At 45.9% G+C, this 14,779-nt stretch overlaps 2 protein-coding genes across 4 annotated transcripts; both read left to right on the top strand.

The window, feature by feature from the left end:
* Positions 1 to 255: 255 nt before the first annotated feature.
* On the top strand, positions 256 to 11,949 carry RBBP5 (RB binding protein 5, histone lysine methyltransferase complex subunit). Of its 3 annotated transcripts, none has more exons than XM_065649618.1 (14): positions 256 to 309; positions 437 to 462; positions 557 to 729; positions 1,671 to 1,811; positions 2,268 to 2,430; positions 2,894 to 3,003; positions 3,170 to 3,289; positions 3,557 to 3,710; positions 3,821 to 3,892; positions 4,212 to 4,329; positions 5,112 to 5,181; positions 5,296 to 5,525; positions 6,595 to 6,672; positions 10,137 to 11,949. In XM_065649618.1, the coding sequence occupies exons 1-14, from the start codon at positions 291 to 293 to the stop codon at positions 10,163 to 10,165; spliced, it is 1,503 nt and encodes a 500-aa protein (XP_065505690.1). In that variant the 5' UTR covers positions 256 to 290; the 3' UTR covers positions 10,166 to 11,949. The 3 variants fall into 3 exon arrangements, with proteins under 3 accessions (XP_065505690.1, XP_065505689.1, XP_065505688.1); XM_065649617.1 differs by having other exon boundaries at positions 6,595 to 6,789; positions 10,140 to 11,949; XM_065649616.1 differs by having other exon boundaries at positions 6,595 to 6,789.
* Positions 11,950 to 13,497: 1,548 nt separating this feature from the next.
* Positions 13,498 to 14,301, top strand: TMEM81 (transmembrane protein 81). The gene has a single exon (XM_065649736.1). The coding sequence runs from the start codon at positions 13,498 to 13,500 to the stop codon at positions 14,299 to 14,301; it is 804 nt and encodes a 267-aa protein (XP_065505808.1).
* Positions 14,302 to 14,779: the final 478 nt, after the last annotated feature.

Raw genomic sequence — 14,779 nt, 5'->3', positions numbered from 1 at the left:
CGGGGCCCGCCCGGAACCCTCCGTGCGCAGGCGCCGGGCTGCCCGCCGCGCTGCCTGAGCCCCGCCGCGCTCCCCATCCCCGCCGCCGCGCGGGAAGGAGGCAGCGCTGGGCCCGGCGGACGCGGGTGGGGTGGAGCGGAGCCGGGAAGTGCCGGTGAACCGCCGGCGAACCGCGGAGCCGAAGGAGGAGAGGAGCGGGGGTTCGTCAGGCGAACGGCGGGGCGGCGCAGCGTAGGCCCCCGGCGGGGTCCTTCGGCGACGGGGACGGAGGGAGCGGGACGGCGGCCGCGATGAACCTGGAGCTGCTCGGTGCGTGCGGGGCCGGGCGGGGGCGGCCGGGCCGGGGCTCGTGTGGAGCCGCTGCTCCGCCGGGGGGGCAGCGCGGTGAGGCGGGGGGCGCGCCTGACTCAAGCGTTGTCTTCGCGTTTCGTTGCAGAATCCTTCGGCCAGAACTACCCTGAGGTAAACGCCCCCCCACCTCGCCCCGGCCCAGGCCATCCCGCTGCAGCCGGCGGGGCCGGGCTGACGGCCGGCTGGCTGCGCTCTCCCCCCGCAGGAGGCCGACGGGACGCTGGACTGTATCAGCATGGCCCTGACCTGCACCTTCAACCGCTGGGGAACGCTGCTGGCCGTGGGCTGCAACGACGGGCGTATCGTCATCTGGGACTTCCTGACCCGGGGCATCGCCAAAATCATCAGCGCCCACATCCACCCCGTCTGCTCGCTGTGGTGAGAGGAACCGTAGAGTTGTTTCGTTTGGAAAAGTCCTTCAAGATTATCGAGTCCAAGCGTTCCCCCAGCCCTGGCACTGTCCCATGTCCCTGAGAACCTCATCTCCGTCTGTCCAACCCCTCCAGGGATGGTGACTCCAGCACTGCCCTGGGCAGCCTGTTCCAGTGCCCGACAGCCCTTTGGGGAAGAAATTGTTCCCAATACCCAATCTAAGAGGCTCGTTCTGTCTCAGAAGAGCTGACCCCGCTGTTTAGGCATAGTTGAACTCGTAGCTTATGTGCCAGCTGTGAAGGGCTCTTCTCATTTTTGTTAGAAATTGTCCATTCCTGTGTTTACTGAGCATCAGGTGCTCTGATACAAGGGGAAGAGAGGTAGGAGCCGATCTCTTCTCTTTAGTGACCAGTGACAGAACCCCAGGGAGTGACAGGAAGATGTGCCAGGGGAGGGGCGGTTGGACATGAGGAAGAGGTTTTTCACCCAGAGGTGCTGGACACTGGAACAGGCTCCCCAGGGAGGTGTCCCGGCCCCAACCTGACAGTGTTCAAGAAGAGACTGGACAACGTCCTCAGACACACAGTGTGAACAGTGGGGTTGTCCTGTGCAGGGACAGGAGTTGGCCTGCATGATCCTTGTGGGTCCCTCCCAACTCAGGACATTCTGTGATTCTGTGGTACCCAAATGGCTCTTAACACCTGGGAGTGTTGCTGCAATGCCAGCCCCTTGCAGGATATCTAGTTAAATTTTAGGATAGTTTCCTTTAAGAGAATTTGGAAATGTTTTAAGCCTATTAAGTTTTTAGATGCTAGAGCTCAAAGGTTATTTTTCAGACTAATAAACTTATGTTTAAACCTTCGTCTGATAATTTTAAACTGTTGGTGAGTGTATGTTTTACACATTTCAGTAGTAACTTTTACTTGAACTGCGTCTCGTTACTGTAGCTGGAGTCGAGATGGCCACAAACTGGTGAGTGCTTCGACCGATAACATTGTGTCGCAGTGGGATGTGCTCTCTGGAGACTGCGACCAGAGATTTCGATTTCCTTCGCCTATCTTGAAAGTTCAGTACCACCCTCGAGACCAGTAAGTCCTGAGAACAAAAGGTTGAATGCTCTCATTTTGGTGGAACTAATGATCATTAAAATGTTTTTAGTGCAGTTTGCAGAGTGATTTTTCCAAATCTTATAAGATGATTTTGGTTTATCATCTTGTGATTAGGACCCTAACTGCATTTGTTGTGGCCCTTTTTATTACAAAAATATCAGGGTGGGAGGAGAGTAAGTAAGGGAACGATTCATGGAAATGTGCGTAGAAATGTCTCAGTGAGTTTACAAGTTACTGCATGAACTTGGAGATGTTTCCAGAACCAGAAAGGAAATTAAAGTAGACATTAGCTTAATGTGTTGGTGAAAATAACAAAGATGAAAGAAATACAATTCTGTATTTTTTGGTGTAGTCTGAGACTTTTTTTCCTGCTTCTAAATGTGAAAATTCTTTTCCAGAGAAGAAACCGCTAGCTCTTCTTTTTCTCCCTTGCAGAAACAGAGTTTTAGTTTGTCCCATGAAGTCGGCGCCAGTGATGCTGACGCTGTCAGACTCCAAGCACGTTGTCCTGCCTGTGGATGACGATTCTGATCTCAATGTCGTGGCCTCCTTTGACAGGCGAGGGGAATACATTTATACGGGCAATGCCAAGGGGAAGGTGAGACCTCAGTGGATGGCACTGGATGCAGTACCTTAGGTTACCTCCCATCTTTATTGACATGTTTAACGCTTCTGGGTTGTGTTCTTTGCTTTAACGTACAAATAAGGCTTCCTGAATGTCTCTTGAATAATTGATACGGTGTTGATATGATCTTCTGAATAAAATATCGCGCTTTATCTTTGACGATCTCTAGACCATAATCTTTGTCTGAGTTAGGTCTTCGTGTTGCTTTTGTCTTTGACCATATTTGTTGGATCCTTTTCCAGTGTAGATAAACCAATATTTATGTCGCAGAACTGTCGCAGAAACTGTAGTAGAACTACAGTTGCAGAATCCCAACTATTCCTGTGTAGATTGCTGAGGCTTCTCTTGTCAGGGTTAGTAGCTGATGTGAAAGGTTCCGAAAGGGGATTGAGTTATAATGAAGACACTGATTGCCTTCTGTCTCCTTAATCTTCAGATCTTGGTCTTAAAAACAGACACTCAGGATCTTGTTGCTTCCTTCCGAGTGACAACTGGCACCAGCAACACCACAGCTATCAAATCGATTGAATTTGCTCGGAAAGGAAGGTGAGTGACTTCACCTGTCAAGTTGTGGATTGAAAACTATAGAGTAGATTGACAGATCGTACAAGGTCTTAAAACCCCCCACAGTTCTGTCATGGAGCATATCCTGATTCTTTTAATTTTCTTAGAATTCAAAAGCAATGCATGTTCTGTGCTCTCCTTCCTGCAGCTGCTTTTTAATAAACACAGCTGACCGGATAATCAGGGTGTATGATGGCCGTGAAATTCTCACTTGTGGACGAGATGGGGAGCCCGAACCAATGCAGAAGCTGCAGGATTTAGTGAACAGGTAAGAGGCAGCAGAACAGCTGCTCAGCCTGACTTGAGAAGGTGAGGTGTGTGTGCTGGGGAAGATTATTCATCACCATCTTGTTCAGTGCAATGAATAGACGCTTTAATTTGAAACCTGTCTTTCGCAAGTTGATCTGAAGTTGAAATATTATTTATGGGTGGGAGTATGTAAGTTCTCGGTCTGAAGAACAAGCCCACAGTCCTCCCTCCTCCGCACTGTGCTGTTGTTTCACTGTTTAACTTGTGACATTGCCTTTGCACACAGGACCCCGTGGAAGAAGTGCTGCTTCTCTGGTGATGGCGAATATATAGTGGCAGGTTCAGCACGACAGCATGCCCTGTACATTTGGGAGAAGAGTATTGGAAACCTGGTGAAAATCCTCCACGGGACCAGAGGAGAGCTGCTCTTGGATGTTGCAGTAAGAAAGCTGTCCGCTTTTACTGTGTTTCTTGTTATTTTGAAAACTAAGCTTTCTCAATTCCATTTACCAATGAAGCTCCTCCGCTTTTGTCTTTCACATAAATTTAGTGGCATCCTGTCCGACCGATCATAGCTTCGATTTCGAGCGGTGTGGTGTCAATATGGGCTCAGAACCAAGTGGTAAGTGGCTTAGATCATTTCCTGAAGAGGATTCTCCCCAGCAGTTGCCATCCTGGTAGGCTGAACAGTTTCACGTTGAAATCATTTATTAAATCCCCATTCAACAAGCTCTTTAGGTTCACCTGCCTAACCTGACGTGTGTTTGCTGTCCTGGTGAATGTGAGGAGGGAACTCATGCCTGAATGAGGCTCAGTTTTTGTGATCTTGCACGTGGCTTAGGTGATTTTAACGCAGAATGAGACTAATTGTATGAGTCCTCGCTACAGCCGCTGTTCCTTTTGCATAAGGTAAAAATTGTTTTCAATTTGTTGTGATTCAGGAAAACTGGAGTGCTTTTGCGCCTGACTTCAAAGAGCTGGATGAAAACGTAGAATATGAAGAGAGAGAGTCAGAGTTTGACATCGAAGATGAAGATAAGAGTGAACCAGAACAGACAGGTACTGCACAAACTGTGTTTCTGTGGAGCAAATAATTCATTGTCATAATACATGATCATCATAAAAATTAAAACTAGTGGTCGTGGTGGTTATACATGGGTGTTACTTGACAAAACAGGAGCGGGTAAATGAAGATATATGAGCTAACACAATGTGATTCCTGCCAATTGACATGCAACGTTTTTTTTAGAAGTGCTTCCCTTCTCCAATGCATTTTTAGGCAAACAGATGATGTCAGTGCTCGGGTTTGCTCTCAACAGCAGCGGTGCTGGATCTGCAGCAGTAGCAGCACAACCTATGCCCGCTTGGTGGTGCCAAAAAGTCGTGTACTGGGAAAGGCGGTGGTTAAACTGGGGAAAGAGGATTATTCCCAGCCCACCGCAGAGCTCCCCTTGTTACCAGGCCTTGCATATTTCTCATATTTAGACTGAATGTTGTCAAGCAATTAGTTTCTAATATTCAAGCATAATGTTGGCGTGTTTGGATTAAGCGTAAAATAATTTTCATCTGATTTAGAACGAGTTTAGTGAAAACAACAAAACATTCAAAAGGTGTAAAATCTCCTATCTCGCTTCGTTAGTGGTGTTTTATGACAATAGATGTGTATTAGAATATAGAATAATTAAAAAAAAAAACTGATGGATTTAAGAGGAAACACTTTAGGTTTGTTTTCTGCTATAGTTCTCACTTCTGCGTGTTTAGACTTTTACACACAGTTGCATTATTTCTGAGCAATTTGGTCTTTTTCTGTCTACAATTCACCTTTTTTCCTTGGTTCTCAGGTGCTGATGCTGCAGAAGATGAAGAAGTGGATGTAACTAGTGTGGATCCCATCGCTGCTTTTTGTAGCAGGTGGAAAAATAATTATTTTGTTTAAAGCACGAATACAAAATGTATCACTATGTTTCCCTGTATAATATGTTATCATAACCCCTAGTTTTAAATGATTTTTTTTTCCCTGCACAGCGATGAAGAACTGGAGGACTCCAAAGCTCTGCTTTACTTACCCATTGCTCCTGAAGTTGAAGACCCAGAAGAAAATCCCTATGGGCCTCCACCAGATGCGGTTCAGAGCTCTTTAGCTGATGAGGGCATGGGTTCTGAGAAGAAGAGACAATCCTCCTCCGATGGACCTCAGGCACCAAAGAAGAAGCCCAAAACCACCAACATTGAACTACAAGGAGTACCTAACGATGGTGCGTAGAAGCTGCTGTTGTTTTAGTGCCTGTTCCTCGTCTGAGATGGTTTTTAGCTTTGTTTGAATACCCCAAGTTGAGAAGGTCACTCCTTAATTTTCTTCTGCTCTTGGAGACACTTCTGATAACAGTTATTAATAGCCAGCAACTTGTCAAATTTGCTGGCATTTTGCAAGGTGGGAAATATAACAAGGGCAAGCGTAGAGTCTTGCATCTGGGCAGGAACAACCCCAGGTTCCAGTATAAGTTGGGGAACGAGCTGTTGGAGAGCAGTGGTAGGGGAAAGGGACCTGGGGGTCCTGGGGGCAGCAGGGTGACCATGAGCCAGCACTGGGCCCTTGTGGCCAGGAAGGGCAATGGGACCTGGGGTGGGTTAGAAGGGGGTGGTCAGTAGGTCAGAGAGGTTCTCCTGCCCCTCTACTCTGCCCTGGTGAGGCTGCATCTGGAATATTGTGTCCAGTTCTGGCCCCTCAGTTCCAGAAGGACAGGGAACTGCTGGAGGGAGTCCAGCGCAGCCACGAAGATGCTGAAGGGAGTGGAGCATCTCCTGTGTGAGGAAAGGCTGAGGGAGCTGGGGCTCTTGAGCTGGAGAAGAGGAGACTGAGGGGTGACCTCATTCATGGGGATCAATATGGAAAGGGGGAGTGTCAGGAGGATGGAGCCAGGCTCTTCTGGGTGACAACCAGTGATAGGACAAGGGGCAATGGGTGCAAACTGGAACGCAGGAGGTTCCACTTGAATATGAGAAGAAACTTGTTCCCAGTGAGGGTGCCAGAGCCTGGCCCAGGCTGCCCAGGGAGGTTGTGGAGTTTCCTTCTCTGTAGACATTCCAACTCGCCTGGACACCTTCCTGTGTAACCTCATCTGGGTGTTCCTGCTCTGGTGGGGGGATTGGACTGGATGAGCTTTTGAGGTCCCTTCCGATCCCTGACATTCTGGGATTCTGTGAATGAGAAAGGCATCCTGAAAGTGTAATTTTTAATGCTGTTTGTAAACGCCCGGGACTGTATGTGCTGATCTAAGCATCCCAAGAGGTAACTCCCTTTGGCAACGCCTTGTCTCTCCACAGAAGTCCATCCGCTGCTGGGTGTGAAGGGAGATGGTAAATCCAAGAAGAAGCAAGCAGGCAGGCCTAAAGGATCAAAAGGTAAAGACAAAGATTCTCCATTTAAACCGAAACTCTACAAAGGGGACAGAGGTGCTTTACCTCTGGAAGGAGCAGCGAAGGGTAAAGTGCAGGCGGAGCTGGGACAGCCTTTGACAGGTAAGGAACCCAGCGCGAGCGGCGTTGGCTTGCTTGGTGGCCTTGCTTTGTACAGACCCTTGACTTAACGTAGTCACAGCGTTTTATCTTCCCAAACGGCACTTGCTCACTCCGTGTTTAGCTGCTGTCAAGGTTAGGCAAAAATTTACATTTTTTTTAAGCAGAACTGCTTTCAATATTTGCAATAAAACTGGTGTCCATGCCTGTGTTATTGCATGTAAAGAGTAGGGTTTTTAATAGAGACCGAGCACTATTTCAAAACCAAAGGTCTTTTGTTAACTTTAATCTTTTGGATAACTTCTATCAACTCTTACATAAACAGTAATGATGTTTGGTTCCAGGGGGTCGATTTCGAGGGGTAAATAATGTAGATAGTGAAGGACTTTGAAGCTGAAATCGCTATTTTGTGCCATCAATACCAGGCAAAGTAATGAAGAAAAGTTCTGTAAGCAGAACTAGAAAGCAGAGCATCGATAATTGTCTGTTTGATAAACGAGCCCTGAGATGAAATTCAGGAGCTAAATTTTCTTTTCCTAGCCATACAGCAGCCTCAGTTAAATTCCAGAAAGTACAGGTGCTGTAAATGGGAATAGATTTTTGTGGACTTTTCTCCTTGTTTTTTGGTTTTTGGTCATCTTTTGTTGGTTGCGTAGTACAACAGGACTGTTGCAGGCGCCTTTATTGGGGCCCAGACTTAGGGAGACCAAGTGTTTCCCATCTGTCTCATTTGCTGCTTCAGTTTCTTATTTGGGATAAGTTCGTTCAAGCTCAGTGAAGAAAGCATTTGGATTAAGTGATATGGACTCCATTGGTTTTTTTAGACGGTAATAAAGAACTCAGGGTTGATATGTCAACAGTTTCAAAGACACAGTGTAACTGATCTACCCAATTTTGCATTTCCTTGAACTCAGCAGCTGCTGCTGTGGATTTTAGGCTGTACAGAAGCCGTTTTATTTTTTCTCCCTTCCCTCACTGCTGGTCCTGCGCTACCCATCTTGCTCGTTGTCCTTCCTGCTCAGCTCCTGTTATGTCGCTTGTACTAGCACTGATAATTGCTATTTGCAGAAAAAGGGAATGCAATAAACCAAAGTCTGTACGTGGAAAAATCTGGCGGATGTTTTTTGGGCTTCTGTTTAATCCTTTCACACTGCACCTTGCAAAATCCAGAAATGAAACAGCCAAGAGTATCTTCAGCCCTTGTTTGTAGCTTGGGAGGTACTGAGTAACTTCTAGTGTCAGATTTACAGGACAGGGGGATTCCCTGTTGACTTCTCAAGTCAGAGGGGGCATCCGGGATGGTTTGAAGTACGATAGTAAGGAATTGTCTGGGTTGTGCGGATCCTCGGCTGTCTTTGCTGGGATCTGTTACACGTCCTGACCGTTCCGTTGGGCCAGGCTGGACAGACAAGTCCGGCTCGAAGACCAGATGATTATAACCGTTAGTTTCATCAGCAGGCCTGTTGATTGCTTTCTTTTATCACGTGCTAATTAATGTGACGGTATGCAAAAGGGATATAAATGAGAAAGGATCGTGCACTGGGAACTTGAACAACGTGGCTTCCAAAACAGATTTCAATCATCATTTGCTCCAAAAAAACCAATACTGGATATTTTGACATCTCCATCTGTAATAGCTGCAGAAGCAGTCTGTTTTCAGAGTAGTTTTAATAGCAAGTATTTTTGTTCAACTTTATCAAGATATTTTTACGTAACTTTGTTACCAACGTGTTCTACTAACTTGCTTGATCTGCCTTTGCAGACAGATCTCAGGGTACTCTCTTCTTGCAGCTCGTCCTCACTATTGCATCGGTCTGTTCTGAGGACTGGAAAAATAATATTCCCACCTCCTCTAACATATTTCAAGTGAAACTGTGTTCTAGACAGACTCCTTTCTTGTTTTTTGACACATCCTTGCAAAGCCATATTTGGGTATTTGTGTGTGTTTGCTTGTAATGCCTCCATGCAGTTGTTATAATATAGTTATATATATAGAGAGAGAGAGTCTGATTTGCCATAAAAGACAACAGTGGAATTTCACTGTCTCCTGCTGCTGAGCTGGGATATGCGGATCTGTGCCCGGACAGTCAGCTTGGGGGTTTGGACACTGTAAAATAGAAATTTTCTTCTCTTACCAACAAATGGGTTTAGACCCAAGTTCCCTGCTTACTTCACTGATCTGTAGGAGTTGGTGGAACTTTCTAAAATTGACTTTTGCTCTTTGTTGCCTGTAAGCACTTAAAGGTATTTTTCCGTAGTGGTTTTTTTTAGCTTGATTGAGCTATAGGCAAATAATATTGCTATGATGGACTTGTGTCTCATTAGAACCTGTGGTTGTGCTCCCTTCTGCATTACTGTTGACTTGAGAGGATCCAGTAGATCCTGCAGTAGGTCTCAGTAGTCAGTAGTGGAAGTGTCTGTGTGAGTCGTGCTAAGAGAAGAGCAGCTTGTCCACTGAAAAAATCATCACTTGGATCTTTCCAAACTCACCATAGTCGCTTAGTCCAGGAGGTTCATGTCCGCCTTCCTTTGTTCTCTTTACGGCTTGCACTTAAAATTCCTATTTTGAGCAACCAACCTTTTCTCGGGGTTCCCGCTGTTCCACCACGTGCAAATAATTACAAAGTCAAACGGCCACCTGCCTGGGATCCTGCGGCCGGATTCCCTTTGCTGTCCCTCGTGCATGACGCCGTTAATTCCGCTGGTTCCTCCTGCTGTCGCTTCCCGAAGTAACTAATCAGTTGCTAAAACACGACTGACATTTCTCCTCTGGAAACCGTTGGTGTCTTTTTGCAAAGCTTCGTGGCCGAGACTTGGAGCCTTCTACAAGTGCGTCTGTGTCGCTGTGCGGTGCCGTCCGGCAGTAAATGTCGTCTTCTTAAAGCTGCTGTGTCACAATCAGGTTTCCAGATAAACAAACTGAGAAGCTTTGATCCATTTTATAATTTTAGAATAAAATCTTTCGGCAGTCTGGTTTAACCCAAACTTAGGTGAAATTTGTTGTGCTTTTGCTCTGAGATTTTGGGCTTGATAAATCAAAAGAAATTTTGCACCAAGGTAAGTTTGCTCGCAACGTCATGGAGTAAAAGCTCCGAGTTCATTTGCCACCTTGCCCGTGTCTCTGCACGTGATCCCAAATACAAATCCGGAAATACCAGAGATCTTAATTTGTCGTAGGCAGTATCTTGTTGATTAGATCTCGTTCTTTTGAATGGCTTTGTCGAGAAAATCCTGTTCTCTTTATTTTATTTTTTTTTTCTGGAAATGCTACCGTATTGGTGGTCTGTGGTTTCTGGTAACATCTGTTTGAGTCCGATTACTTATTTTTCATCTGTCTTTGATCTCTTTAGCAGGTGGTGCAATCTCAGAATTGTTATGAAGACGCTCTTCTTTATCTTCCTGTATTCTTTCCTGTATGGGCACCATAATGTGGAAAATAGATGCGATGCTCGGTCAGAGCGGACTGACTAACACGGCAGACTGTTGGTGGATTCAGGGAGTGACTTTTGTAAGAAATGAATCTGGAAGAGGAAACGCCTTCATTCCTCCTTAGCTGCCTGTTCAGTGAACAGTGTAAGATGCTGACGCTCAGGTCATGCGATTTGCAAAGAGACTAATTTGGAACTGCCTTTGTGGTGACAGAAAGAACTATTTCTAAAGCGAGCCGGTACCCAACACTCTGCCACTCCAGAGCTTATCAACTGTTGTCTTCTAAATATATTATTTTTTTTGTTCCTGGATTGAAGAATACCCAAAGTGTGTATTTTTATTCCTGATACCGTATGACTCTATCCCACAAACATCCCTTTCTTTGCTGTTAATTTGAATTTCAGTGAGCTAGAAGTCCTTCAATGCCAGCTGCATCACCGTATCGGCTTCTCTGTTTGCTCGGTGTGATGTCTGACATGCTTAGTGACCCACGGCTGCTGATTATGTGCCAGGTTTGATTTCCTCTCAAGTGGACAGAGATCTAACATGAAGAATCAAGACACCCTCTGAAGGCTGCGAAGAATGAATCTTCGTATTGTGAATATTTTAGACGCGAAGCATGACTCTGCTTATGGGAAAAGGAACAAGTGGAAGTACCTCTAGCTAAAATACTCGGTTTCTATACTTTCTTCTAGCCTGCGATATGAAAAGCTGTGGTGGCAGTTCCTTTCGGTCCTCGCAAATGTTTTTATTCTGTCTTTTTCTGTGAGATGCCCTCCCAGAAATAATTGGTTTCCTCCTACCTGGTAGGTACTGGCACTTAGAGAAAACAGAACTGATATTTCCCTGAACTGAGACTGTAGTTTTTCAGGACTTCTGTCCCACTTCTGGATCAGGAATGGCAGAGAGACGAAAGCTCACAGCTCGTTCCCAGCCATGCTTTGACCTTGTGTTCCTTAAAGATGGTTGTAATATTTTCTTTGTGGGAATGAGAAGAGACACTTTATCCAATACCTACAGCCTGACACTTCTCTGTACCAGACCAGCTTGTTACAAGAAAGTTCTCATTCCTAATGCCCCTTGTTTTACAGACTTTTGTAGTTCCTATGCAATTACTTTCAGTTTTTCCCCACATGTAATTATTGAGCTTATCTCTACGTATTTAAATTTTCAAAGTATCCCACAGACATTAAAAACCAAGAAGAAGAGTCATAAAGAGATTTATTAATTTGCAGTCGGAAGTATGCAGTAGTCGTATGAGATACAAGCATGGGAAAAGAGGAGACGTTTTAAATCAGAAGGCTTTTTAAATCTGGTATTTTCATTTCCGGCTTTGGTGCACCGGCCTGCTTCAGTTAATGAAATTCAGTCCCATGCGTCTTCATTTCCTCTGTTTGTTCTGCTTGTAGGATGACTCGCGGCTCTCTGGGAACGCTGTTACATCAAATCTGCCCATACGTGGTGTGGCCGAGCCCACAAGCTTTAAAAGATGCACAGGCAATGGTTCTCTAAATGATTTTAAAGCATATAATATGCCCCAGACTCCAGCCTTCGTTTCTGTTCAAACTTCTCTGTACAGTGTATATGTCCTTGGTTTATTTTCTTCCATCTTTTATTTTATTTTTTGGTATCTGTAGTTTTGTACAATATTTGTCGGATACTGGCTTGATGGTAGTGTAAAGCAGTGATGTTAGTTTTTGTGTTTGTAAATAAAGAGCTATGTTTTATTTCCTAGGGTAAGTCTTGGCTTTTCCATCCTTTGTGGCTGTTCACATTGTGACAATATTTAGGAATTTTACAATCCTGCTCTGCTGCAAACACAAACATATTGTGCCTTCACCATAGCTGGTGGTTTGTCGGTTGGTTGGTTTTTTGTTTTTTTTTTATAGTGGCTTTTAGCTGATCGTCTCTTTTCCAGAGTAAATCTGTGGTCTGATCAAAGCCCCATATAGCTGAGCGCATGCTGGGTGCTCCGAGCTGACCACGGAGCCTGCGGGCTGTGGAAAACACATCTACTACATCTACACGAGTCTCCGTTTTAATAAATTAAAGATTGTTAGGAAGAGAAATGTGGATATTTATTACAGCTGTTGAAGAATGTGGCAATCCAAATCCTTTCTGCAACCTGTAATTTAGTTGCTGGTAAAGAGACGCTGATTATTGAACTGGCTTGGCCGTAGTTCAATTACTCCATCAAAAATAAGTAACTTTGGGGTTTTTTCATGAAGAACTTTTTTTTAGTAGTGCAGTATTCTTTTGGAATGCTTGAGCATGAAGTGTTAACACAGGGCTGCCTCATCTCCAAGCGTTTTGCTGCAGCATTTGAGGGGTTTGTGGTTTAGATGCATCAGTTGAACATGGGGATTTTGGCTGTAGGTGACCCAGAGCTGGGGGCTCAGCCCCGCTGTGATGCTGTGGAATCCCTCCCAAATCTGATAGGGGATGTGAGGAGCCTCAAACGATGGGTTTTATGCTGAGTCCTCATCTCGGAGGACTCTGTTTGGCTTCAGACTTTGTGGAATTCTTCGTTCTCCCTCGGAAGGTTCAGGGCCACGTTCTGACCGGGGCAGCCGGACTGTGACATCGGCCCTGGAGCCGCGAGCGACTTCTCGGAGCCCCGTGCGGAGATGAATATCATCAGTGGTAAAATACTGTGCAGATCGCCTTCGATTTCAGTGCCATCAGATTATCTAGAGGTTGAAATTGTGCTTTGGCGATCTGGGTAATTTGGGGAGTGCTTACAATTTTGGGATATGCGTATGTAAGACAGGACTGTACAGATGCTGCATAAGGACCTATGGTTTCCTTATGCTCAACACCGTTATTTGAAGGGTTCCAGTAATGGTTACTTATATTGCTTTATAGTTTGGTGGGAAAATTGAACGGGAACAGTACTTCTTTACAGTGGAAATTCATCTAAAATAGTATGTAAAATCTTCCAGAGAAGGAAGGACTTAATATTTTTCGAAATTGTCAAATAGATCCCGATAGCTGGAATATAGTGGATTAAAACGTTCTGTGGCTGTGTTACAAGAACAGGAATTCACAATTCACACTCTGACCGACATAGTAACGTGTTGCATCTTCTTTAGCAGCGTTGCACTTCACGCCTGTCTTGTTGGAGAACTTTTCCTTGACAGAAGGATGGTGTCTTGAAGATGATGCTGGTGGGATTTCAGAAACACTTAGTTTGAAGCTTTACAAAGAGCGATTTGTTTGGGGTTTGGAGGTTTTTTTTGACTAATTAATTTGCACAGCTTTAGAAAGCAGCACGTCTGATTGATGACTATGGAGACTTTGGGGAATGGCCACATCCTTGGGACATTACTTGGTGTTTTCTATCTACCGTTGGTGGTTTCCTATGACTGGGTGACCATCCCGGCAGCCCTGGCGTCCGCTCCGGCCAGACTGGCCATCAACAGCACGTCCTGCAGCGTCACTTGCGGGCTGGGCTTCAAACAGGAGGAGTCGTGCGAGGTGACGCCGGCCGGCGAGAGGAAGGATTGTGTCATGCGCACGTCCCGCTGCCTGACCCGCTGGTTTTGTGGCTTGCTCCACTTCACCGTCCCCGTGGGCAAACCCTTCCAGCTCACCTGCCAGCCCTCGGACACGGCCGACTTCGATCGCCGAGCCTATGGCTACGTGTGGAAGTTTGCTCAGGGCCTCATCACCACGGAAAACGTGCTGTTCAAACGTCTCCAAAAGAACGATACCGTCCTCGGGTTTTCCCCTACCAGGGAGTCTGATGGAGGGACTTATCGGTGCGACGTGCGGGAGCTGAAGACGTTCAAACTCATCAAGAGGGTCTATTTTGGGATCAGAGTGATCCGGAGGGACTTAGTGGATCTGAACTTCCAAAAATCCTTGACCTGGGAACAGAAGCTAGCAGCATACGGGGGGGAAGGAAACACAGTAAACGTCACCCGTGAAGTGGTGCAAACGGAGCGGGAGTTTTGGCAGAGACAATTCTTCCACGAAGGTTTGATAGGAGCTGCAGGTGGAGTGGCCGCGGGTCTTGTCGTCATCGTGCCGCTCTGCTGCTTGTGGAAGATTTTGAGGAGGAGAGCTGCCGAGAAAAAGATTTAATGCCATTTCTTGCCTCTGTTTCTTTATTAGTATTGATGCAGTATTTCATGGTGAAGTTTGTAATTTTTTTTCTGGCTGACGCAGTTTATTCCTTAAGTTTCACAGTCTGCAAAGTTAGGACAGGATTGTAGCACCAGAGCTTGAGTCTTAACGGAGCAGAGCAGACAGTAGCTCCAGATGGGCCAAGTTGGCCTCCACATGATGTGAAAGGATGGTCTGGAATGGACACTGAGCCACAGAAACTGCCCACTGCTCGCCACTAACGACCTTGCCGTGCTCCTCTAATGGGTCTTTATTTTACCCTTAGGGTTTTTTTATTTAGCTTATAACTTGCGATCCTGATCCCTGTCTTATTTCCTCCCGTTTCTCCCGCTTTGCCCAGAACTCTGCGATGATGTGAGCTGACACAGATCGCTGTTCGGTAGATGGTGTTTCTCCAGCAAGAGGTACAAAGAAATAAGGACACTTTCAAGCTGGA

This window comes from Caloenas nicobarica, chromosome 21 (genome assembly GCF_036013445.1).
Source record: "Caloenas nicobarica isolate bCalNic1 chromosome 21, bCalNic1.hap1, whole genome shotgun sequence".
Taxonomy (NCBI): domain Eukaryota; kingdom Metazoa; phylum Chordata; class Aves; order Columbiformes; family Columbidae; genus Caloenas; species Caloenas nicobarica.
This window is presented reverse-complemented; position numbering and strand designations above follow the sequence as displayed.

What these genes read in the sequence shown, in the direction of transcription:
- RBBP5 (XM_065649616.1), top strand. An exon ending in GAATTTGCTCGGAAAGGAAG is followed by an intron (nt 3,004 to 3,169) that starts GTGAGTGACTTC and finishes TCCTTCCTGCAG; the next exon opens with CTGCTTTTTAATAAACACAG. An exon ending in AGCTGCTCTTGGATGTTGCA is followed by an intron (nt 3,711 to 3,820) that starts GTAAGAAAGCTG and finishes ACATAAATTTAG; the next exon opens with TGGCATCCTGTCCGACCGAT.
- TMEM81 (XM_065649736.1), top strand. Translation starts at nt 13,498, where the DNA reads ATGACTATGGAGACTTTGGGGAATGGCCACATCCTTGGGACATTACTT.